Source organism: Amblyomma mixtum, chromosome 3, assembly GCF_055824585.1.
Source record: "Amblyomma mixtum isolate Tamu chromosome 3, ASM5582458v1, whole genome shotgun sequence".
NCBI lineage: Eukaryota > Metazoa > Arthropoda > Arachnida > Ixodida > Ixodidae > Amblyomma > Amblyomma mixtum.
In genome coordinates, this window is record NC_143014.1 from 33,700,160 (window position 1) to 33,725,628 (window position 25,469).

The 25,469-nt window shown below is 50.6% G+C and overlaps 1 protein-coding gene across 1 annotated transcript; it reads right to left on the reverse strand.

Annotated features, from left to right (window-relative positions):
* Nucleotides 1–23,833: 23,833 nt before the first annotated feature.
* Nucleotides 23,834–24,996, reverse strand: LOC149349622 (homeobox protein MSX-1-like). The gene is made up of 2 exons (XM_089578659.1): nucleotides 24,763–24,996; nucleotides 23,834–24,306 (listed from the first exon to the last, which is right to left on the reverse strand). The coding sequence occupies exons 1-2, from the start codon at nucleotides 24,974–24,976 to the stop codon at nucleotides 23,891–23,893; spliced, it is 630 nt and encodes a 209-aa protein (XP_089434785.1). The 5' UTR covers nucleotides 24,977–24,996; the 3' UTR covers nucleotides 23,834–23,890.
* Between the last annotated feature and the right edge of the window lie 473 nt (nucleotides 24,997–25,469).

The following is a 25,469-nucleotide window of genomic DNA, read 5'->3' on the forward strand; positions in this document are numbered from 1 at the left end:
CTTGCAGTACGTGGGACGATTCAACCCGAGAGTGACGTAATAAACGTGAATATGCACTCAGGTGATTGAATATTTGCACGCAAGTTACACGTGCAGAGGGAAAACACGTGCCTAGAACGACCGAACTGTGCGTTCCGCAGCTCCCGAAGCCGCTGCGACCACGAAGACAAAAAAAACGACGATGAAATCCTGCGAGCCGCAGCGGTGGCACAGTGGTTATGGCGTTCGGCTGCTGGCCCGAAGGACGCGGGTTCGATCCCGGCCGCGGCGGTCGCATTTCGATGGAGGCGAAATTCTAGAGACCCGTGTACTGTGCGATGTCAGGGGACGTTAAAGAACCCCAGGTGGGCGAATTTCCAGAGGCGTCCCTCATAGCCTGAGTCGCATTTGGACTTTAAACCCTCATAAATTATAAACCATGAAATCGTATGAGTTTAACTGCACATGCTTATATCCGGACCATTTTTAATCAAATGTTATCGCTAGATATAGCGTGATTAGCCTGAAACACGCCCAGAACGTGTTCTACACAAGCGTTTTACCCTCTCTACAACGCAGCTTCGTCAAGCTGCCTCGCAGCCTTTAGTCTCGCAATCGTCAGTTAAACAGGAAGTAAAACGTTATTGGTTGATTGAGATATGGCAGAGGGCGCCCGTACAACAAACGAGCGGTGGCCGATGTAATACGCATGTGGTATCTTGGGGCTGACGTCCCATAGGTTGTGGGGTTAAAATCGGGGGGGATAAACACGTATTCCCCGTTTAAGCGCGGCTGACACAGTTCAAAACCGCGCTTACCCCACCCCGTGGTCGCGTACGCTACTGAGCGCACGCCGACCACGGCGGGCCTTGCTCTGCGGGAACAAAGGAACGACACACTGGCTGACACAAACAAGGCATTTATTGCTATAACAACAATAACGCCAGCTAGCAACAAAATACACTGAGGAATCTAGGATGTCCGACTCACCAGCACGGCTACGAGCGAACGTCCGCCCACGGTAGGGCAAAGGGATAAACTCCGAGGTCGAGCGGAACGGGCTCGGCGGGAGTAAGTTCCGGCCGAGGGGCGCCCGTCGACGAAGAGCGAAGCTCCGAGCGAAACGTCTGCTCGCTTCCCGTTGCCGAGGGAGAAGAGGCCCCGTAGCTCCCCGCGAGCGCGCAGCAAAACGCCATCCGTGGCGCTGGTGTCGCTGCGACGCGAGCGCCCTCCCCTGTTAGTGGAAAGTCACCGAACCGAGAGGAGTGCTTTGCGGAGGAGCTAACCACAGTGGGGTGCAGTGCGGGAAAGTGAACGCAGGGGACGAAGGCGTCCCCACATCCCCCCAACCTTAAATAGACCCACGCGCCTGCAAGTTACATGCTATGGAGGAGTCTCCTGGTCTTCATGCACTTGAGGCAGGTCGTGCAGCGGAGGTCACGCCGACAGGGTGCACACAGTCTTCCGCGGTATTCCGAAGGCGGCGTGAAGGTCTCCGCTGGGACGACTCGCATGGCCCGCGGACTACGTGCCCGCAGGCCCGCGAAGAGGAGGGCCGGTTGACCACTGCAGGCCAAGATTCCGCAGTAGTCGCCAGGGGAACAGCAGCCAGAGGTGGCTGCTGTCTGGTCTCGCCACGGCTGCCCCGGATGAATGCGGCGAACAGGATACAGGCCGCTCCGTCGCAGCAGGCGGCAGCGAGACGATGTGCACAGGACAGCAAGCCGCAGTGGCTCCAGATCTGTAAAATTTCTGAAACACACTCCGCATGCCTTTAACGTAGGTCACGGGAGGGGAAACGGTGTACACAAGGGCCTGGTGGCTCAATGCTCAACTCGCTAGCAAAACGTGTCGGGCGGCTGTGCAATGCAAAGTTCGAGTGAACAAAGCCCTTTCTTGAGTTGAACGAGAATGCTCGGTTCATGCGAGGTTAAAAAAAACGGGTGGCCAGCAAAGTGCGCCCCCTCTCAACACCACGGTCCGGTGGTCGTGTCACTTTTGACAAGGTGCAGGCAGCTATGAATAGCCTTAGGCCTCACTACCACTGTGAAGGTCGACGACCCCCAACAAAAGAAAGACCCGAAACGGATTTCGTGCGCGCAGCCGCGAGGAGACATCAGCGTTGTGGGGTGGTCCTCCCCGCTCACTGCACGAAGCAGCTGCTGAGTGATCGGCGCCCACCGTATCGGACGGTGTCGGAACGCCCGGTGCCGAGCTGCAATACCAGCGAGCTCGTAATGGCACCCGTGGCCCCAGGCCACCCGGCTCCCTGAGCCGCGACTCCCAGAGTCGAAAAAGAGACAGCGAGAAAATATATACAGAAAACTCGGACCACCCACGCGGCTTCCGTACTCACTCGCTTCGGGCTCGGCAACTCCGCGGGCGCTAGGCCTCGCGCTCCCTCGATGCGGACCAAGTGGTTCTTGAAGAAACTCCAGGAAGAAAACTTCACAAAAAAAACATGCTGAGCATGTCGAAAAGTTCAAACATGCTGCAGCGCAATACACCTCGCACTCAAGAAAGCATGCCGCAGGTCCTAGCGATCAAAATTCACTCTAGGCCTAGCACTTGTCAAGTCCGGACAAAGAGCGTTCCTCGAACCGAACAGACTGTCGTCCAATGTTCCAAGAGCAGGCCCCACGTTGGGCGCCAGATGTGGGGTTTAAAAGGGGGGGGATAAACACGTATTCCCCGTTTAAGCGCGGCTGACACAGTTCAAAACCGCGCTTACCCCACCCCGTGGTCGCGTACGCTACTGAGCGCACGCCGACCACGGCGGGCCTTGCTCTGCGGGAACAAAGGAACGACACACTGGCTGACACAAACAAGGCATTTATTGCTATAACAACAATAACGCCAGCTAGCAACAAAATACACTGAGGAATCTAGGATGTCCGACTCACCAGCACGGCTACGAGCGAACGTCCGCCCACGGTAGGGCAAAGGGATAAACTCCGAGGTCGAGCGGAACGGGCTCGGCGGGAGTAAGTTCCGGCCGAGGGGCGCCCGTCGACGAAGAGCGAAGCTCCGAGCGAAACGTCTGCTCGCTTCCCGTTGCCGAGGGAGAAGAGGCCCCGTAGCTCCCCGCGAGCGCGCAGCAAAACGCCATCCGTGGCGCTGGTGTCGCTGCGACGCGAGCGCCCTCCCCTGTTAGTGGAAAGTCACCGAACCGAGAGGAGTGCTTTGCGGAGGAGCTAACCACAGTGGGGTGCAGTGCGGGAAAGTGAACGCAGGGGACGAAGGCGTCCCCACAAGGTCCAAATGCGCTATGGGAGACGCCGTAGTGGAGGGCTCCGTACTGATTCGAGCGACTGGAGTCATCTGACGTTCAATGGCATTGCACAGCACACCGACGTCTTTGCATTCGCTTCCATCGAAATGCGACCGCCGCCGCGGCCGGAATTCAATCCCGCCTCCTTGGGCTCGGCAGCCGAACGATGTATCCTCTCGTCGCTGGAAGCTGTCTGATGTGGCTCACTCTAAGCCTTTCACAGCGCTCGGCTGTCTTCGATTTCTCAAAAAAAAAAAAAAAAACACGGTACACGATGCTTCTACATATCTCCCACCTGGTTTTGGGGAAAAAAATTCTTTGTGCTGTGGCCGCCAACTAAGTTCAGAGATGATAGCAAAACCTTCTCGGAACAAAAAAAAAACGTAAAATTAAAATTTTCACTCAAAACCTCGGCTGTTCAAATGAGCCGAGAAAAATATAAAGATTATTGTAGCCCTCTGGGTGCAACTAGAAATTATTCAAGAAAGATATCAAATTCGCTGGGCTGTTGATGGAGCGGTAACTTTGAAAGGAACACGGGCGTTTCGTCACGTCAAGCCTTCCTTGCTCTCAACTATGCACACTGCACTTGCGTGGTAATCGGCGAACCAGTAGTTTCAAATTTCGAGGCAAGAATGGGCATTTCAACACAAAAACATTTTGGAGCATCCACTTGGAGCTGGTCAAGTGTCTCCTGATTAAACTTCCTGAAAAAAATGCCACTGAACGGTACTGAGCAACGTACTACCTCTAATATTTTTACCTAGACCATCTCACTGTGCAAATGGCGCTTGAACTTGCCACGAAAGACCATTTTTTCCCAAGTTTGGGAATTTTTCTGACGTGGTTTACATTGCTTGCGTTGCGAAGCATCTTTATAGGTTGTTCTGGGCTCTGCTGAATGTGAAAAAATATTTGGAATATCTTTCTCTGCTCTATGGGACGAAAAAAATTAATTTTAAAATTTTAAAGTGTCAAGTTTTTGTACTTTTTTTGGTGTTTCATATTTGAAGAAAAATAATAATTGATATCAAGGCATTATATATAACAGCCTTATGCTTCTATTTTTCGACAAATTTCGTAGCCGTGCGTGAAAAGTTTAATTTTCTACTTTTTTTTTGTTGTTGAGCAAGGCTTTGGTATACCGCTTGCGAACTTAAAATGGCGGCCAGGCTGGGAGAAAGTTTACCAGAGTAACACCCCTTTGCCGTGATTTTTTTTTTAAGAAATCGAAGATGCTCGAGCGCAAGGCCGGGGTCCTTCGATGGGGTCATCCGGGGTCATTCGGGGAGAGAGAGAGAAACAACTTTATTTGCTCGAGCTGACGTCTGCTTAGACGCCGTCGATGGGACTGGTTCCCTCTTCACGGGACCCATATGCATCCCTGGCCGCCTGGCCCCTGGAGATCAGGACGAGCTTGTCTTCCGCGGCGGGGCTGGTTAGCAAGGTCTCCCATCGCTCGGTAAGGGAGGATGAGGGGTGGGGTGGGGTAGTGGGGCAGGTAAAAGGGGGGGGGGGGGGGATTTCCTTGATGAAGTTGCATACTCCAATGACATGTTGGAGCGTGCCTAACTCAGTCTTGCAGAAATCACATTCCTTCTGGTACCTTTCCGGGTACATCTTGTGTTGAAGGTAAGGGTGCGGGAATGATCCTGCCTGTATCTGCCTGTAGATCGCTTGCTGTTCTCTGGTAAGCGATTTGTGAGGATCGGGGTAACGTCGCCTCTCCGTCTTGTAATAGTTCGTAATTTTCTTATAACTAATAATGGACTGTGGCTCACCTTCCTCTGCCCGGTGTTCCATCTCTCGGGCGAACTGGTGGGCAAGCTCGTTGCCCTCCAGCCCAGAGTGAGCCGGTGTCCATATCAACTGGTCATTCGGAATGACCCATGTACTAGCGCTGTTTCTGTGCCCACCACCGCACTAACCACCTGGTCGTGTGAAACCTGAATTTCGTGGCCCCGTCAAAAGCGATAAACCCTCTTCAGCTTCCTTGTAAAGACGAAAGTCTTTGAGTGCCTGGTGATATCTACCACGATTTTAAAGGCACCAGTAGTAGTCATGGTTTACGCTAGGACACTGGTATGGTTAACACGGTCTGCAAAACTGCAGACGTGGCGAAGAGAGAGAGAAGATGGTGAGGAAGTGCGGGAGGTCAGCGAGGTGAGTTTTCTTTGGAATTAACCGAACCTTGGAAGGCGAGGCTGTTTCTGTTCCTGGGAAAGGTACCACTGCAGACTGCGTCGAGTCCTTTGAAAAGCCGTCTCCATGAAGACTGTCGAATCTGTTACAACTCGAGAACCTTGTCAGGGCCCCGCAGTCTTTCAACAATTTGGGACATTTAACAAGGAAAGCCACTGTGGCCAGATATAGTGCCTTGCTTTCCAGCTTTCATGGCCACTGACAGTCGGCCGTGATAAAAGACTGGATATGTCTGTCCAACCGGCCGATCCGGCGGCAAGTACGAATTACCAGATCACATTCAAGAGAAAATGCTCGATCTGGGCTCTTGAGCGTCTTGTTCCATGACCTCAGAGCTTTGTTTCCGATGCATGTCCCGAGGCATTCGCGCCCTGCAATTGCTAACGTCAAGGGGAAAGCGTGCCTGTCGAGCCTGAGGGTTAGCACGAGCCCGACTAGACAGCTTGAGGTTCCCGCGGCGTCTTCAGTCCACAACAGCAGATAGTGAAGTCGATTGAGCTCAGGCTTAAGTCATTCACTGTGGTTTCGCAATGTACCTAGCTGATTCAACATACCTTATACGAGTTGTTACAGTGTGCATGTCCAACATTCTAGGGCAAAAATCTTGTATAATAAAAAATTGTTAGGAATACTGTTATGGAAATATTGTAAGTAGTGGTCCATTCTTCCGATGTGTAGCAAATTCCTTCTTTTAAAGTTTTCTCATGGCTCACATCGAGCAGTCGAGACTGCCACAGAAAACTAATGGGGAACGTTTTTGACGATAGCAAAGACGTTAACAGCAAACAAATGCAAACCTGCCAACGGGAGATGTGCGGATATATTCATTGGTATAGTGAAATCTTATAATATGTGAAACAATTGCGTTCATACATTCCTTCCTATTCAAAAATCATTTTGTCCACAACCGTTGGGTATGGATGGAATAAGTTTGCTAAAGGTGTTATTTGAATCTCAGTAATCGATCCAGATTTATTGTTTCGGTACCGTCAAGACGCAGGGGACATACGTCGAAGGATGTGTCTTTTTTACTGCGAAAGCAGTACCAGTGTTAAAATGCGAAAATATCAGCTGTCTGTAGCTTTACGCCCATCAGAAGCGCAACTCACCAGCCTTCACCCTTCAGAAACGCCATCCACTACCCACCCAACCAACTGTAAGCCCTCCAAAAGCGGCACCCACCACCGACTCACATATACCTGCGCCCTCCACAGGGTCTCCTCCCGCTAGATGCTCACCCAGCAGCGGAACGAAACAGCGACGGCGAAATTAGACGCAGTGTGGAAAGCCAGCTGCCCTCCAGCAGCCGCCTCGATCACCCAGTAGCGCAACCCACCTCCACCCACCATCAGCTTCAAGAAAAATTCTGTCGCGTGTGCGAAGCCACCGTTTAGAATAAAAGCCTCAGATATCTGCATGATCGCCGAGTAATTTTTTTTTTAGTTATTACAAGTTACAAGTGTAGATGACAATCCGTGGTCCTCTGAGCTTCCATTAGGTCACCGCCGCACACTGCAAAATCCATATTGATGAAAAATCAGCGCACAAAACGGGACGAAGATGAAGCGACACAATATGGATACTAATAATTCTAATATGAATCCATGCCAACTAGACCAGCTTACCATTCTTCTACACCGAAAAATTTTGTGAGACGATAGCTGTGTGGATGAATTATTGCGGTCATTTTATAACTGCGCCACGTTTTTCTTCCACCGTGCCCCAGGGCCTAACCGCCAAAGCGTGATTGGGAGCATGCGCTCTTCAGTTGTCGGTTCAGTGCGGCTGAGTATACTGCTTGGTGAGCTGTGTAAATGCACACAGCGTCTAGCAACGTCATCCCTAACAAGGGCCAGTCTGAATTTGACAAGGCCGCCTCAAAAACAAACGCTGGTTGAGCTCCCCATGTTTTGAAATAAATTCCCAGATGCAGTAAGTTCCTCGTTTTTCGAAGGCGGACCTGTTACGACTGGAGGATTGCAGCTAATACTTGAGTACCGTTTATTATGTTTTCGACGGATGAACATTCAGCCCCGGCGATTTTCTTTATCACCATAGAACCATGGCTTACCTGCGTCAATATGTGTCGTCAAAAATAATGCGAGAAAATGTCATGCTATAGGGTACTTCCTCGCTCGCTGAAGACACGGAACAAGAAAATTTACTGCAAGTTCCTGGTCTCCGAAGTTCTATAAATGCACCGACAGTGAAAGGCACTGAGGCACTGACTGCCACCGTTCCAATATACAACGGATGATGCTGAGAGATAAACCTCTCCTCTTCATAGCGCTTGGCTGAACCAGGATAAACAGCAGGAGCCGGGCACTGAATGGTCACTAGACGAAGTCAGCGCATAACTTTCAGACCCCCTTGTTCTCTTCAGCCCTTTTAAATGTGCATGAAAGGACGCCGATTTCTGCGTCAATCGACGTTCTCTTTTCTGTCGTGCTCTTGCGTACAAGCGACGAAAAAACAAATAAAGCAAAGTGTGTGTGCGCGCGCACACACATACACGCATATGCATATATATATATATATATATATATATATATATATATATATATATATATATATATATATATATATATATATATATTGGATGAATTCGATAATCGATGAATAAGGGCAGGCTAATGCCTCCGGCGCCTGATAAAGTGTGACTATACGAGGGAAAACCCTATTCCTTCTCTGGAATAATACACGCGATATGTATACACCAGCGAACATGGAGCCTCTGCGGCTGCTTGGCATGCAGCGCAGGGTCGCGCTATTCATCTCGACCCAGAGGTTTGCGTGCTCCAAACGCTTTAGGCGAGCATACGTTTGTCTGCGGGTGCCTGCATTTACACTGTATATTTTTTTGTGTTGCGGAAGTCTTAGACCGAAGACTTAAAGTCATATTAACGGTCTTGTTCTTGCACGTCTCTTCAGAGTCACGGCCGCGGATTAAATGTTATCTCATTTCTAAGCCTTCCTCGTGTGTTTTACTTCGCACTTCTATCGCTGCGTTTGAGTGCCTTCTGCGCACAGCCGCGTAATGCGTGTGGAAGCCTTTGGCACTTGAGCTGTTAATCCACCGCGAATGCGCAAGGCGCATGCTTGCACAGTCGGCGCAGGCGAGGAGGTTCCTATATCATCGCAGACCGGTCTCACTAAGCGCAACGGTGCGCGGTATAAAAAATATGGCCACCGACGCGTTTTTTGCGACTTGGAGAACGCTTGGTGACATGGAAGGTGCGAACGCCCATAGGCGGCGCAACGGAAATTGGATGCCTGTCCGGCGTTCTTGTGGCGTCGACCAAGCAAGAAGCTCCGGTAAACTGAGGTAGCCACGTGTTTTTAAGGGAGCCCAGTCCTGCGAAGCGAGGTGCCACGTGCACCACAACGAGGTCGTAGCCACCCCCCCCCCCCCCCCCCCCCCCCCCCCCAAAAAAAAAAGAAATCTGGAGCTTTTCGCCTTATTATGCAAAGAAGTGCCAGCGGTAGATTCGTCCCCTTCGCCGGTGACAATGCAGTGAATACCCAAACTTAATTTCATATTTGCGTCGTTATTCCTTGGTGTATCTGACATCAATTTTGATTTGATTTTTAAAACCAATGCTTGTTTTAAGCTTTGTGAAATGGTTCTTTGCCTTTGAGTCATGCTTTCTTTTTTTATCTTTTGCCAACTTTCATTGTAGCTATACACGTGGTCTCGCCTTTTGTTCCTGCCTGGCAATCAATTGGCCCCAGTTGCTCAGTCACTGACTCCGTCCGGGAGCGATTCGCACGGGTGTTGTGGGAGTCTTTTTATTTAACCGCAAAATCACGAAGAGCTAGCTGCGCTGGTCGACCGCATCAATGACAAAGCATGATAGCAAAGGTTCTTTCAACTCAAATACTTCAAGCAATGCATTGTGCAGATAGGACCGCCCCCTCCAAGAAAGTTGGTCACAAATCCGCCCCTGCGATTGAAGAAAGTGAGAGGAGGGCAGGCTCTTGCAGGCTCCCTCCACCAGAAGTGAACTGCCCCGAGGGTCGAATACGCAAGGTCACCGAGTCGACGCGAACTTACAAATGTCGCCGGCATGTGCACTGATAGCCGTGAGTAGAGACCCTGCGTAAAAAGCACGGATTTACTCAGGATTCAGCCTTTCGTCTTAAGTTCGCGAGGCCTCGCACCGCCAAAGCATTTTTTTTTTCTTGCACTAATCGTTTGACCAATCCAACTAATGTCATCGACCTATTGTCATGACGGAGCGGTCACCACCTTCTCAGGGGGCTAGAAGGTGCAGAATAGCTCAGAAAACGAAAGAAGGAAATCTGCGCAGGCCCAACGTAGTAGTAGTAGTAGTGGTGGTAGTGTATTACTGGGAAGATACAAAAAAAGGAGATGTTTCCAGCCGCGGAAATTGCTATCTAATATCTTAGGAATCCGAGCTGCGGCCGGCCGAAATAAAGGGATACGGAGAGGATAGCAAGGAGTTGTTATAGAGGGGAGCGATGGCGAGAAAGGACAGGGGAGAGAGAGCTTTATACACCATTTACAATTTTTACGAAAAAATATTAAAAGGGTGAACAAGTTTGCGCCGCTCGCGCGCAAGCTGCCAGGCGCTATAGGCCATAAGTGCCCGTAAACTGGTTTGCGCAGTTCATGCACATAACTCCCCATGCACGGTCGTCAGCTTTCTTCGACTTCACGCAAGAAGATGGGGGGAGGCTGGGGGGGGAGAGAGAGAGCTCTCGGATGGGAAAAACGCTATGTTGTTGCATTGTGAGTCGCGGGCACCTATTGGAAGCGTATCTCTATTAATGACTCCACGCTGAAGTTTTCAATTGGCCCTTTTCCAGTCGAACGTCCCTCTAGCATCCGTCAGTCGCAGCTACAGATTTGTCTTGCGGAAAAAGATGCGAGGAGGCGTGTCCATTACAACGGCCGCTTGGCCTTACTTCCCTTAATAGCGCACGTTGCGTAATATACCAATGGGGATAAAGAGTAGACGATCCCCTCAAATTTTCGATATCCGGAATGCTATTTTCGACAACGCGTCAATATCAGATGCCCTGAAAATGGAAATAAATGGGGCGAGAAAAACAACATTGAGAATTATTGGCCAATATACGTGTTGCCTGTTTCGGCACAAATATTAGAAAACTGCTTTCTTAAGTCTATGCCGTCATTTTAAGAGAAATTTTCAATTAATTCCGGCCGCCAATTCGGTTTTCTTGCAGAAGGAAGCACTATTGCTCTTTTGGAAGGTTTAGCTTACGAAATTTTCTTTTGTAGCAAAACTTCGTTAGTTGTGCTTTAATTTTCGACTAATGAAAAGCCTTCGACAAAGTTACTCTGGAAATTTCATTGCGAAAGCTTTATTTGTTTTCGGCGGGTCGTTTCATGCCCTGCTCAAAAATTATCTGTCGGGAACTGCTCAAGCAGTGGATATAGGCAGTCAGGTACTTTGGTTTGGTTTTATGGGGGTTTCAAGGTCCCAAAGCGACTCAGGCTATGAGGGACGCCGTAGCGACGGGCTCCGGAAATTTCGACCACCTGGGGTTCTTTAACGTGCACTGACCTCGCACAGTACACAGGCCTCTAGAATTTTGCCTCCATCAAAATTCGACAGGTGCTATTAAAGGGACCATGAAGAGAATTAAAAGCCGCTTGTAAATGTTAGAAGTGATGCTCAGAAGCATTGACACCAAGTATGAGTCTTCGGAACTCAGCCGGCAATTTATTATGAATTTTTAAAAACCGTGTTTTTCAAAATTCGCGGGCCGCTTGGTGTCTTCGTAGGGAGCAATTCTGAAACCAAAACCGGGAAGATAGACGTCACTAGTCCCATGACGTCGGCAGGCCACCACACGCTGTCATTCGCTAGAGCCGCGGCAGCTTCGACGTCACGGGCACACTTCCGGTAGCGGTGAAAATCGTCTGCTCGAGCTGCCGCGCGACCCCCTGGGGCAAGCGCGAGCGAGGGCATTGCCTTCGCGCATATGGTTTTAATTTACCTCTGCCGCCTATTTCTGTCGCGAGTTCGGGAGCCACTAGCAGTGCCTTTTTCGACCGCCCAAGATGAATACGCCTTGCTGTGTCGTCGGCTGCAAACCCAGTGACTGGCGAGGTGTTGAACTCAGGCATGTTACTCCTAGAGACGTGCGTGAGCGAGCAGCCTATGTCCTGTGCACCGCGTCCGGCGAATGTCCGGCACGCCGCTCCGGCGGGCAGTGGCAGCCAATGCGAGCGCGCAGAGCGCCAACGTCACCATGACGTCGAGTTCGCGACGTCACAGGTGAGCACGACAGAGGTACAGCGGTGAGCGGTGTGTCGGCTGCTGAATTGTAGGGTTAGTTTGACAGCGCTGTTTTCACCGAACACCATGTCTTCGTTCAAACAGTCCCGGATTTGGGAGAACGAACAAGGGGTGCCGAGTGTAGCACCTTTTTTTGAGCGCTGGCCAGTCCCGAAGAGCCCTCGGCTGCGCTGCGGCGTCGATACGAAACCACTAGGCCTAGCGACGACTAGGGCAGTCGGGGACTAGCGCGCAGTTCGTCGCCCGGCGTTGCCGTAGGCGATGTCGTAGCCGAAAGCTCCACTCTAGCGCAGGCATGCTGTCGTTGCTCGGATCTAGGAAGCATCCTTTCTAGTAGCATGGCTGTTCTGTATTTTCTTGTGCGAACGTGAAGTAAGCCGAGCCTGCCGGCCGGCCAGCCTGGATCCCGTCTGCCGGCGTCACAAAAACGAGCTAATGAGTGTTCTTGACGTAAATAATAAACCCTGGAATAGGGAAATGAGAAAATTATATCATGTTTCTGGTTCATTGGCCAATACCGAGTTGCTGGTAAAAGTAACAACTGTGGTACGAGCGAATTAGTTGCGAGAACCGCCTCGCAGCTGCTGCCGCTAGCTGGCCCGACGCTGGGGTCCGGCTCGACTGGCGCCCGCGCTAGCCGCTGCTGAAGGCGCCACGGAAACTGGCCACACTATTATTTTATTGTGAGATTATGCTGTTGACAACAAAGCGGAGTGAAGAATAGGCCTTCAATTATAGCGCAGGCGACTTCCGAAGCGCCGGCCCCTGCCGCTTCGATGCGATGCAGGCTATAGGCCTAGCGACGACCACGGCAGACAGGCAGCAGCACAGCTCGTCGCCCGGAGCGCCCGCGAGCGGTGCCGTTGCCGAAAGCTCGCAACATAAGCAGGCATGCTTTGTCGCCGCTCGAGTACAGCTAGCAGTCTTTCTGATAAGGCGATGCCGTCTTTTCTTGCAATATTTGCACACCAAGCCAAGCGGCGCTCAGGCACTGCTGCGCGGCGGCGAGGTGCGACGCCGGTTGTGGGCGGAGCTTGGGTTGAGCGGCGCTGCGATGCTCACCGCTCCCTGTGTGTCCCTGCTTGCTGTGGTGCGGCAGTTCGGAAGCGGCGACCGGAGCGGCGCGCCGGACGCGTTGCCGGACATGTGTTCCCCGCTTAATACCGTATGTTCCTTGTGTTCTAAGTCGGGCGGCGCGATTTTGCGATCCCGCAGCCGGGTATCCAACATCATTCGAGAGCTAGGCTCAGTATATGCACGGTGTTTCACACCAAGACTTGGCAGCATCGGTGTGACGGCCGAACCAGCGCACAAAAAAATAAAACATTGTGTGAGCCGGGAACAGGTCCGGGTCCATTCTGCCAACTAGCAAAGAAACCCGACGCGCGCCGCAATCCAAGAAAGCGCCGAGACCGGAGAGACGCTGCCGACGCACGCTGCTCCTTGCGAGTGCGACAACCGGAAGTTGTAAACCGAACGTCAGCGAATGACGTTTTCATGGGCGGAGCTCAGTCCCGGAGCTGTTTTCTTTATTTTTTTATGGTGCCCCGCGCGTACGAGTTGAGGGGGGAGAGGATGAGGGTGATTTTTAATCGCCTATAACTTCGTTGTTATTGATGCTAGCTCAAAAATTCTTGCGCTGGAGTGACGAGTGATGGATTGCCTATCTTTACATAATCTCAATAAATTTGTTTCATAGTCCCTTTAAGTAATGCGTTGTCTAAATACAGGCATACGACAAGGCTCGATTCTTTATGCGCTTCTTTTTAACTTGTAGATGAACGATCCTTCGATTGCCACAAAATGCCGGGTCTCGCAATACGTTGCTGACACCGTTTTACTCATTAAATCGGTGCTACAAGACCGTTGTAAATTCACTGAATGTTCGGCAATAAAATGGTTCAACGATAACTGTTTGACAACAAGACTAAAATCGCATGCTTTAGGAATCCCCTGATCCCCGTGAAAAGTGACATTTCGTTATTCTTACGCAACAGTGCTCATTCCCCATGTCACTGCGGTGCCATGGAATATATGTTTGATACAATAAACTACCTCGGCGTATTCCGACAGTGGTCTGACCTCGCCATGTCATTTAGCCTATATTTGCTGTCGTGTAAGGAGTATGGCCGGGTTTTATCTAAAATGAATCCCTAGCACCCCTGCATCCTTATGTCCTTATCTCCGGAAATCTTTGGCTCCGGGCTCTGGCTTATGATATGCTGCTGTACGAAATTACCGTCTTTGCACAATGTCTTGCTCGTTGGAATGACCAAATAAATAGCATATTAAAAATTATCTTAAAAAGTACAGCTCGTATAATTCCGCTACGGTCAACTGCGATGATATATTTACGTCCCCAGGTTTGCAGTCTCTTGAATCTCTTTTTAATGAAACAGCTAACTTTCAAAAAATTGTAATTCTAAATTTAAAGCGAGATACACGGCACCTAATGCGCTACGTATAATAAGTAACCTTATGTTGCACCGCGGAGCAGAACCAGGTACGAACAAACGATATGTGCCTACGTGCCTTAAATTTTCAGTTCTGAATGAAGTTTGCTTAGCACGCTAAGTATAAGCTCAGAATGCTGCTAGGCATTTTAATAGGATTTTTTTCTTTCTGTGCTTTATTATCCTCGTGACGCGATGTTAGTCACTGCATACATTCTGCACAATTATATACATCGTGCGCTTCTTTTCTCTAGCTGTTACGGCTTATCTAACGTTTTTTATGCACGTCATGCGCGCAATTCTTTTGACTTTTGTAATTTTACTTCTTGTGGTGGGCATTCATTGAAGATTGTCCTGCATTCCTGTTTGTTGGTTCTGCTGCAAACACAAATAATCACTTTGCGCTGCACGATGTTTAGCTGCCGATCTCCAGTTATGTCGTAGCGCCAACATAAGCGAGACAATCACGCATGGACGCGATATTTCGTCAAGGCCACAGCGCGAATCACGTCACTTTTTTTTCCTCCTTCGTTACTGCACCCACCATCGGGCAAAAGGCAGTTGCTCCGCCGCATAAGCATGCGACAAAGTAGAATGTTTGCACTTACCTTCGCTCCACGTGGTCGCTCAATGGCGGCGTGAACTCGCGAAACAGATAACGCTCCGTTGCTGGCCATTTCACGGCACACATCGGCACAGCCGGAACTTAGAACATCGCCCTTTCTTTGACCGCCATCCCGCCGCCTTGGTGGGTAGAGGGCGCCATGTGCGTTAAGCGGCGTGGTGCATCGGCGCATCAAGTTCCAATCGGCGGAAATGAGGCGGACGCATGGTTCGTACCTGACCTAACGTTCAAGAATTCCAGGATTTCAACAACACACCGAAGCAGTAATCAAGGAGGACAAAAAATATTTTGCAACACGCACTAGACATCGTTTAGACCAGGAATATTTGACAGCCTGTCTCTGATTTCTGAGCGTCCAGCGCAAACAATGACGACTGTGTCATTTTTAACCTCAATCCTTAGGGAGAACATCTTCAGACTCCAGTAAAGACGAACATCCTCTGCCATTTTGTCTTCTCGCGCAACTTCTCGAGACCCAGCGGCGTTTTCGATTTTCCTGCTCGCTGGCTGCTTATTCTTCTTTTTGCTGTTACAACAACAGACCGTACCCCTGGGATACACGGAAGCTTCCGAGATAACTGAATAGGCCGCTATGACTTTTCGCTGCGCCGCAGATGATTCAGTGAGAAGCATATCACAGTTATGTCATGTACTCCAAATGACTTTGCTTGTCAACGTCGAAACCATTTTTCTATTACGCTGAGAACAACTTCGACCGCCCTCATGCTCATGTGCAGAAATTCCTGACGATTATTATCCAGTGCGCGTGAAACTTTCCATCATGCTGCATGCATATCATCTGGCGATGTGCTCGATGTGCCTGGTGGTCCTGACCCTTCTGCGCCGAATTATCCATTGTAGCAACAACGATCTTCTGTGGGAACAATACGCACTTTCCTCAATGCGAATAATTCAAGCCGGGCAGGGTGGAACTTGCGCTTTTCATAAGGCATATGGCGTCATACATGCATGGTGCGAAGCGCAAGGCACAATGGAGGCCCGAGGCTGCTTTGTATTGAACTGCATCACTGGTTAGGAATGGAGCAATGTTTTGAAAAAGTTCACGGTGCGGCAGTTACCGCCACGGGGAAAGCAAAAGCAAAAAAAAAGGGGGGGTGGAGAGAGAGAGAGAGAGAGAGAGAGAGGTGCAGCGATCTGTCTTTCAAACAAGTCTTTAACACAGTCAAAAACGGAACCTGTCAAACTCACGAAGCACAAACTGCCAAATTTTCAAAGAACTGAAGGACTGCGCGCAAATTTAAGGTGCTTCAATCGAGGATCAATTCGGTATTCAAGGACTTCAAGGGCCTGTGCGGACCCTCGGCGGACGCCATGCTCTGCGGAGCGGCTGAGCAATGCTTAAACCAAGCTCTAAGAGATCGATAAATCTCGCGCTGCACTAATTGGGGAAGCCGCGAATTCCTCGGAGCTGTGCACAACTCCAACGGCGCAAAGCAGGAAACCTGGCGGAAAATCCGAATCTAACGCCTTCTCCTTTAATCTGTCCAATAAACGACAGATCATTGCACTCAGACACTGGAGTTTTCTAAATGAATAAAGAATGAGTGTTTGGCGCTCGCAATATATCTCCTCTGAAAAGAGGAACGTCGTATTTTAAGGCAGTGTCCTACTCAAAAACATCCTCGTTTAGTGCCTGGATCACGAGCACCAGGGCTGACGCTGGGAGTGAAATCGATCGCTGGAACACCGCCGCGCAACCGACGCGAGATGTTTGCATCCTAACTCGTTCTCTGCTCTGATTGGCACGCGGACCAGGCATGACATAAGGCTGCTTGCTGGTAACGTGCCACAAAGTATACCTTGGGCAAACCGGAAGATTCTTGACTGATAGGCTCAATGAGCGCAAACGATTACTAATGTGAAACTATAAAGAGATGATAACTTGTCCGTTTTCACTGTCATGACTGTCCCAGAAAATCCTGCAAGCCATTGTTCAGTAAATGCAGTCGAAGTTAGGAGCAGCGATAGCGGCACCCGTGAGATTATAGAGGCACGTTTCATGCGGAATGAACGAGAGAAGAGTATCAGTGGGACATCAGTTGCTCTTTTGGATAAAGAAATGGCGTTCTTGGGCGGCATTAGGACGCGCATGCACGTACACTTTTTCTTTTTATTCTGCGCTCTCGCATCCGCTTATTTGCCTCCGTGCTGTCAGTAAAGTTCAGTTAAAAGGTGCGCAGTGTTTGCCCCTGTCTCACGTCTACGGCGATTCGCGCTATAATGCCTTTGTCACTGTGGTCCACGTAGCACGTGATTTGTGGTGTCAGGAGCTGAGGCGCCATTGCGTTCTGTATACGTTCGCCATCACCGCGCAAAAACCTTCCTGGTGCGGCTCGCTGCAAAATTCCCATAATCATCGCAAAAAAAAAAGGCATCCCGAGAAAGATGGCTAACCAAATTTGTGAAGAAACATAGGAGTATATAGAAACGTAATCCGAAAAAGGGAGCCGCAGTCACTCACACGCACGAACGATTGGTTCACTTTAAAGTTTATCCGGCAACTCGAAGCGGCTGCGTTTGATTTCTATACGGCGCCAACTCTATTACTATTCGATAGGTGGCAGTCGACAGGAATTGGAGAAGCGCGCCATTCGCACACTGTATACCCCCGCGGTGTGAGAGAGACTGCACGGTTCATTTCCATCTGCCCCGATGCAGTCAACAAAATAATCGATGGCCGCACGCTAACGGCTCTCTCGGCGAGCCAGTTTGGCTCAATTCAGGGAAGATATATCGTCCCGGCCGGCTATTAAGCAAGCGTTCCGGAAACACAGTTGATAAGGTTCCCATTTCCCCGCACCGCGCTCAAGGCGGAGAACGGGAGGCAAAAACGGGGAGCGCGCTCTGTCGGAAAAGCGAGGCGGCATCACGCGCCGCTTTGAACTGTGATACACTGTATCCACGCGCGCAGAAAGCGCCCAATTCGGCCGAGATGAACGCATTTATCGGTTTTTATACTCGCTCAGGGTGCAACCAATGCGCTGCCTTTGCTCTATACAACAGTGCACGGAAGAAAATTCGAAGCACCATATATGAGCAAGTCCGTGACTGTCTGGCTTCTATGCACTGGAAAATCACGACCGCCTCTGTCCAAGGAGCGGGACGTTAGCCGACGCATTGGCCAATCGCGAATAGATCTTAAGAATGCACACTAGAAGCCTCGTGAGCCCCGCTTCTGTTCTTGCTCGTCAAAAAAAAAAAAAAAAGAAACAGTAACTAAAACAAGAGAAACGCTACAGGCGATTAGTTACGCTTGCTGGCTCCCCAAGGTATATTCGTTTTAGTCAATTTCAATTATACCCTATTACTGTGCTGCGTAGACGCCCATGCAGGTGAATAAGTAGCGCCAATTAATCACAGTTTCGTTAAAGTGAGTCAAAACGGCTAATAACTACGGGAACGACATATTTCTGAGCGATAGCTCATGGCGCGTGTGCATGCATTGGTCGCCTGCGAACTCAGCTTCCGGCTGGAAACGGGAAGTTTCAGCACGTATTGCACCGGCTGTCACGTGGTATGTCGGGTGTAGCATCAATTACGCATGCGTAAGGAATGCGAGAGGTTCAGCGATTGAGCACTGCAGCCTCTGTCGGCGACACATAACCCTTCTTTAACTGCCTCGTTTACGTGTATGGATACCTGAAATACCCCATTGGAGCCGAGCACACAGAGTGGAATAGGTCTATAGTTACGAAGCATAGAAACCCAAAAGTTAATTTCTTGGGCCGTATATATAGAGCATTTGAAAAAAGCCATGCACGACTTAACCGCTCCTGCCGCGCAAACCGCACGACAAAGCGAAATATTTGTATCAGAGAAAGTATCCGCTTGTGTGCAGTGTGAAATCGGTCGGACCGACAGCCTGTCCTTGAAGGGAGGATGATATGGTAAGCATGCTGAAGAGACGAACAACTCATTATAGCATTGATGCACTCGTTGTAGCGTCGGGGAATCGGCTGTCTGCTTTACCCTCTCTCTGGAAGCAAAAATTACGAGGAACTTTAGCGGCTAAAGTGGTGAAAGGCGAAAGCCTGAGTGCTGCATCCTGCTACGCGATTGTTCGCTTCACATTCTGTTGGTGCATTAATTAACTGCCAATTAATGACGCTTAATCTTTGCCTTCAGGAGTGGAACGCGACAGCGTGTTGTAGCGCTGCCAGGCAGTCCACGGAACGCCACCACCCGTTCGGCGTGATGTGTTGCCCTTTGAATGCAACGCTTTTTGAGGAAAGCTTCTACGCCTTGCTCGTCGGAAAATTGTTTTTTGAGGAAAGGAAATGTATCTGTCTCTCATACCTCGGTGGACACCTAAACCTCGCCGTAACGGGAAGGGAGGAAGATGGGAGTGAACGAAGACACCGTATTCACTAGACACGCCTTTGTTCATTCCAAATCATCGAGCTGGCATGGCGGCGTGGTAGCGTGCTCGTCTCACACTCCGGAGACCGGGGTTCGATTCCCGAGCTCGGCCAATTTCTTATTCGGTTTTATTTGTTTATCTGGTCTGACTATAAAGGTTAATTAGGCTAACTGGTTAAGTCCCACTAACTTGGAGCATCACTATACGATCCCTTTAATTGGTTGCATGGTTAGTAGCCAAAGTACAATTGGCCCCTTTTGAAATTAGCGCACTGTGACGTCACGACCGTTTTCGCCCAATTGAAAAGCGTGACATTTCTGTCGACAACTTCTGCTTACAACGATGAGGCATTAAAGGCTTCCGCCTTAATAAACAATATGCGAAACTGCTTAGAGATCTGGCAGCCCCGCGCTCGTAGATTTCGGTTGCCATTTTGGTTCGGTCGATCAAATGCGTCGTTTGCTAGCGTTCTTTCTCGATATTAGTGAAGCTGTAATGAATCTCGCGAGTAGAAGTTCAAAATGCAAGCTTCAGCCGTTGCACTGCTTGTGACGCTCATCTTTTACCAAACGTGGGCAATTGCCGTTTAGTCAGCGCCAGCATGCCTCTGCCACGTCCTCTGCTTCGCTTGATGTTTGGCACTGAAGATGCAAAGAATCAACGCCGGGAAGTGAGTAGCGAAGGCGAACTGTTCCGTTGTCGTTGTGATGCGCGCATTTAGGCATCGGTTTAAGCGTTGCGTACTATCATCGCTGTTAAATTTTCAAGCGGACAAAAATTCGCCTTGTAAGGTAGCTAGCGGTTGTTTTGTGCTGCGCGCATACATCATCCGTTGGCCTATGGATCAACTTCTGTGGCCCACCAGACTTTGTTGCGCTCCGGCGTTATCAGGTCCATGAATACAGCAATGTAATCACACACGGCCAACTGCGTAATGCCATCCCTTCAACTATAACGCGTGATGCACATATCCGCGTTTTTCAGCGTCACCGTTACAGAGCAAGCGCGACGCTGTTGCCTGTATTGATTTTCAATGATTTAGCTTCCAGCGCCACATTTTAAACGAGGCAGAAGAGGTGTGTCGCAGGTATATAAACCTGTCGATATTAACCAGAGAAAAACAGGCGTATATCTACAGCGAACAAGCATGCATTTATTTTTTAAAGATTTCCTGCCTGCGATGTTGCAGCAACCTTCCCTGCTGCCATGAAAAGCGCGGTTGAGTCGAGAAAGAGCCCCCATTTTTGATTTTGAATAAACTTGAATCGCGTGGATATCGATTCCAGGAAGCCTGAATGAATAAAAAACTGGCACTTCAGTTTTTACCCGCAGCGTATATTACATCACAAGGACGCATTATAACGCTCATATCATGCGGGTGTGATCACACGATAGCGGAAAACAGTGCCTGGCACCTTGCGACAACTGTACGGTGAAGAGACCATTGCAAGCGGTTCTAAAAAAAAAAAAAAACCTGCACACGGGGAAAACTCAACAACTGAACACATAGAGATCCAAGGTGTGTAATCAGTGCATAGTTCTCTGAGTGCACTGTATAGTCTTGACCGATTGAGGTTCGTAGCTGGAGCGCACTGACCACAGACAATAAACGACTGGTCCATATCGTAATTTCAAAACAAATCACCCATAAAGCTTTGGGAGTAATCAGTGCAGAAAACGAACGCTCTAAACGGGTCGGCGCGCTTACACATATATGATACCTCGCATTGCATTTGGTGTTATCAAAACGACAGCGCACAGTAACAAACAACAAAACAGAAAAACGAGAAGCTGAAAAGTATACCTGGTTACAGCATGCATCGTAATATATTCGAAGAATGCATAGCATAGCGCAACATAGCATCGGCATTTCACCTTTCACATGATGTGCAGCAGTCTTTATACCCAACGCCGGGCAGCGCTTTCGTTGTCGCCTAGTTCTCGGAACGCTAAGAGACAGGGCTGCGCATTTCGCATATAGTTTTGTGAGGTTTAACGCACCGAAGTGACTGAGGCTATGAGGGACGCCGTAGTGGAGGGCTCCGTATAATTTCGACCACCTGGGGTTCTTCAACGTGAACTGAAATCGCACAGTGCACGGGCCTCTACCATTTCACCTCCATCGAAATACGACCGCTTCGGCCGGGATCGCAACCGCGTCTTTCGTCAGCAGCAGAGCACTGACACTTTTCGCATGTCGTCTACATGCCTGACGTTTGCACGGTGCGTTCGTTTTCCTTAAAAAGCTTGTCACATTTTCAATTATTTTTTCGTTACTAAAAGGCTACAGACTTCGTATGCCTGTATGCAGTCACGGCGTTGGTATGCGGCTGTGCAATCCGTGCATTTAACGATACTCTATTCGCACATATCCCTCGGCTGGCTCAATCTACCATGATACCAGCCTCCCGCGATAAAGATGCCGGTTTAAAGACACCTTTGCCGACGGGTTCCTGGCAACATCGACCAAAACTTAAACTGAGAACATTTCAGAATACGTAGACGAAGGCGTAGGATAATTTATTGCCGATATTTCGGCGAATATAGAAGTGCAGTATTTGGTGATTAAGAAGCGAAGAATAAATTAAAAAAAAAGCATGGCAGACGACTGTTTCTTCTCTAGGTAGAGGTACTGAAGCGTTTGGCCAAAAAAAAAGAAAAAACACAGCCATAGCCTCCAAGATAACGCTGTTATCGAGGAAAGGTCTTTGCCTATACAGCGCGCGACATGAAAACAATCTATAATATACAAAACGAGCCCGCGCCTTCCAGTAGCTACGGGGAGTCGTATACTGCTGCTGCACATTTCCAATACACGCCCAAGTGCGTGTCTGAAGGCTCGTCGTAAGGCGTGCGCAAGAATAACTGATGCTCTGCTGACGTCGTAGAGGCTATACTATTGTAACGGAATATCTACGGAAACGGCAGCGTATGATTCTGCTCGATTTGCTAGAACTCTAATGGCCCCTCTGCTTACGTATTTTATGAAAAGCTTCATCTCCCAGGAATTAAAAAACAATTAAAGATGAATTGCTGTTCAGTAACTCAATGGTCGACACAGAAATCACTAGCAGGCCCGTCTGTGTATACAACAGAAGAGACTGTATACCAGGGGTCTGACACTAATCTCACCACGCTGGCCGCATTGCCAAACTTTTGTTTCCCACGGGCCAATAGCCGAAGGGGGAACAGGAGAAAGAAATGGTGCAAGGAAAAAAAATAAGCAAAAATACAAAAAAAATTCTGCCGAAAGTACGCCAAAACAAATAGGTATATGGTTTTGACGTGCACTCGGCAACTCTTTGTTTTTTGTTTTTAGCGCCCTTTCTTTCCCTACCGCATTCAATGTTTCTAGGTTCTTATCACGAAGGGTAAAGGTTCGACGTAAGCAGGCCAGGAAAACTAAATTATCAGAGAGCAAAAATAAAAAGGGGGGAAGGGGGACGAAGGCTGATATCCTCAAGGCCCGGCGGGCTGCTTGTTTGCGACCCCCGGCCTACATACGCAATTGATCACGGGAGAAAGAGGGCTAGTTCATGCTTATAATAAGTACTGATGCGCAAACATGCGACTGCTCTGTTGCGCACGCGGAATTACATTATTAGACTCGTACGAAATGCTTCGAAACTGTGAGCGGTCACGCGAAAATAAAGGCACACATCTCACACTTCGACATATCTGTCAAACATGATCTGTGAGCATGGGTATTTTGGTCAGGCTGAACGTCGAAGTCGGATTCCGAAGTGATGTTTGCTGCGCACCGACTTTGATACCCTAAATGGGAAGCCACAAAGCTTCCTTCCGACGAACTTGCACTACAGTGAGCAAGGAGGTCCACTGCTTGTAATGGCAATAGGAAGACGCTTGATCAATCCATTGTTTCTTTTTTTAAAAACATGCGCATTTCGCTGAAGGGGTTAACTTCTTTAATCATACCAACGGTTAACATTTTCTGCGACATACCCTCTCGCGCGCGCACGGGAAAGAGAGCAAACTTTAATAGATGTATTCATACCAGTACCGAGGCCGGAGTTGAAATGGCATTGTTGTTGCCCAGTGCACACTACAAAGTGCATTCTTTACGGGTCTCATACAGAGAAAGTACACACACGTATTGCATTCTACCTGTCGCATACTGTTCATATTCTGTCAGCAGCTTCCTCTGTGTCCATTCAATGACGTCCGCCGATAGTCTACACTTATGCGCCGACAGTTGGGAAAACAGCCATTAACGGGGCAAACGCACTGTTCATTCGCCGCAGTCCAAACGTTCGCGTATACCGTGTCGTCACACACGGGTCCGCTCGCCATTCGCGAGGAAAGGAGACCGCGCTCGAGCGGCTAGGCCCCCGGGCTCCGGCTAGCCGTGCACTGGATTGTGGACGGCGGCCGAGAACCAGAAGCCAGCCGCCGAGCATCATGCCCCGCACCTAGCCCTACTCCCACGGCTAACGAGGGGATCGCGACACTCACGGATACCACGCGGAGACGAATCTCCGCGACGCAGAGTGAGCTCAAGCGTGCAGCAAGCTATGTGGCGCCGAGTGGCACCGGTCCGAGCGTCGCCGCCCTGGGTGCAGCAGCAGCAGCAGCAGCACAGCGAAGGGCTCTTAGGAAAATAATTTAATTGGCGCTCTGTCCAGGCTATGTACAGGTATTTACAATTCACAGGTGGTCCTCCTCCTCCTCCTAGGGCGGCGGCTGTCGCTCGGGGGGCGGGGGCGGCGGTGCGAACACGGCAGGCGCGAACACGGGCGCGTGCAGGCCGGCGCCGGGCGCCGCGCACAGCGCGCCAAAGGGTCCGAAGAAAGGCAGCACGGGTGGCCGGGCGGCCATGCGGAGCCGCTCGATCTCGGCCTCCTTGAGCCGCTTCTCCTTGGCGCGCCGGTTCTGGAACCAGATCTTCACCTGCGTCTCCGTCAGGCTCAGCGACGACGAGAACTCGGCGCGCTCGGCGATGGAGAGGTACTGCTTGGCGCGGAACTTGCGCTCCAGCGAGAGAAGCTGCTGCGTCGTGAAGGGCGTGCGGGGCTTGCGGTTGGACTTGTGCTTGCGGAGCTGGCACTTGACCGGCGCCGGCAACTTGCACGGTCCACCGGGGGTCTCTGCACAGCAGAACGCCACACTGCCTGTCACCGCCTGCGCTAGAGCTGGCACTTCCCTCCCCGAGTCGCATGTGTCTCGCCACCAGTGCGAACTGCTTACGGCCAGAGAGTATGCCGCCATGGAGCCGTAACGGCTTCCAGCGTGTCCCTACCACGTGCAGGTCTCAAGGCAAGTGACTAGCATAACGCGCACAGGGCAACGGAAGCGATCTCGCCAATCAAAAGGTCAGTGCAAAAAGTAACTGAATCTTTTTTTAGGAACATGAAACAGATTTAGTACGCAAATACCCTTCTGCAAAGTCCCGCACCGCAGCATTCCTACCTCCGCGCACGCGGCTGAATTCAAAGGCGCTTTTAAAAATGCGCGCTTGCCTCTCCGGAGGTTGCAGGGGGCGTGGGTGATCAGACTGACACTGCAACCTCCGAAGACGGAGCAGTTTCGCGGCGGGTACTCACCGAGGTGTCCAGGCGCGGGAGAGGATCGCGTGAACCAGGCGGCGCCCCAGTGGAGCGCTTGCTCGGGCGGCAGGCACAAGTCCGGCTCCGCGTTGCTCGACGAGCTGGTCACTTGGGCCTCCTGCACGTCCCTGGGCCCGCTGGTCACCACGTCGGCCAGCAGGGCCTCCACCGAGAACGGCGTGAGCTTCTTGGCCGGCTGCAGACCCGTCATGTCTGGCCGCACGACTACACCGTTGCTCGGTCTGGCCGCGCGACTCCGGCGCGCGCGCAGCCGGCTGCCGCGCCACGCGTGCGCCGGGGCTGCCGCTGGCGCCGCCCATTGGCCGCCGCCGGCGCCGGGCCCGCCTTGCGCGGCAGAGGCCCCGCCCCCCGCAGGGAGGGGGTCGCCTAATGAGCCCGTTTCCTCCCCCGTTCGGCGAAGGAGGCCATTCCGGCAATTGCCCGCCGCTTTGAGCGAGGACGCTGGCAACTAATTTGGGGAGCGCCGCCGCGCTGACCCAGTGGCCAGGTGACGGCTCAATCGGAGGAGACAAGGGCCCGCCGCACTTCATCAGAGTCGCGCCGCTCGGCCCCGCGCTGCCGTAATGAAGCTGTCGTCCCGGGCATCCCAGCGCCGAGCGGCCCTGCGGTCAAATTATGGCCAACTGCTGCGCCCAGTTCGGCCCCGTGCTAATTGTTTCCACGAAGGGTGGGGTGCAGGCAAC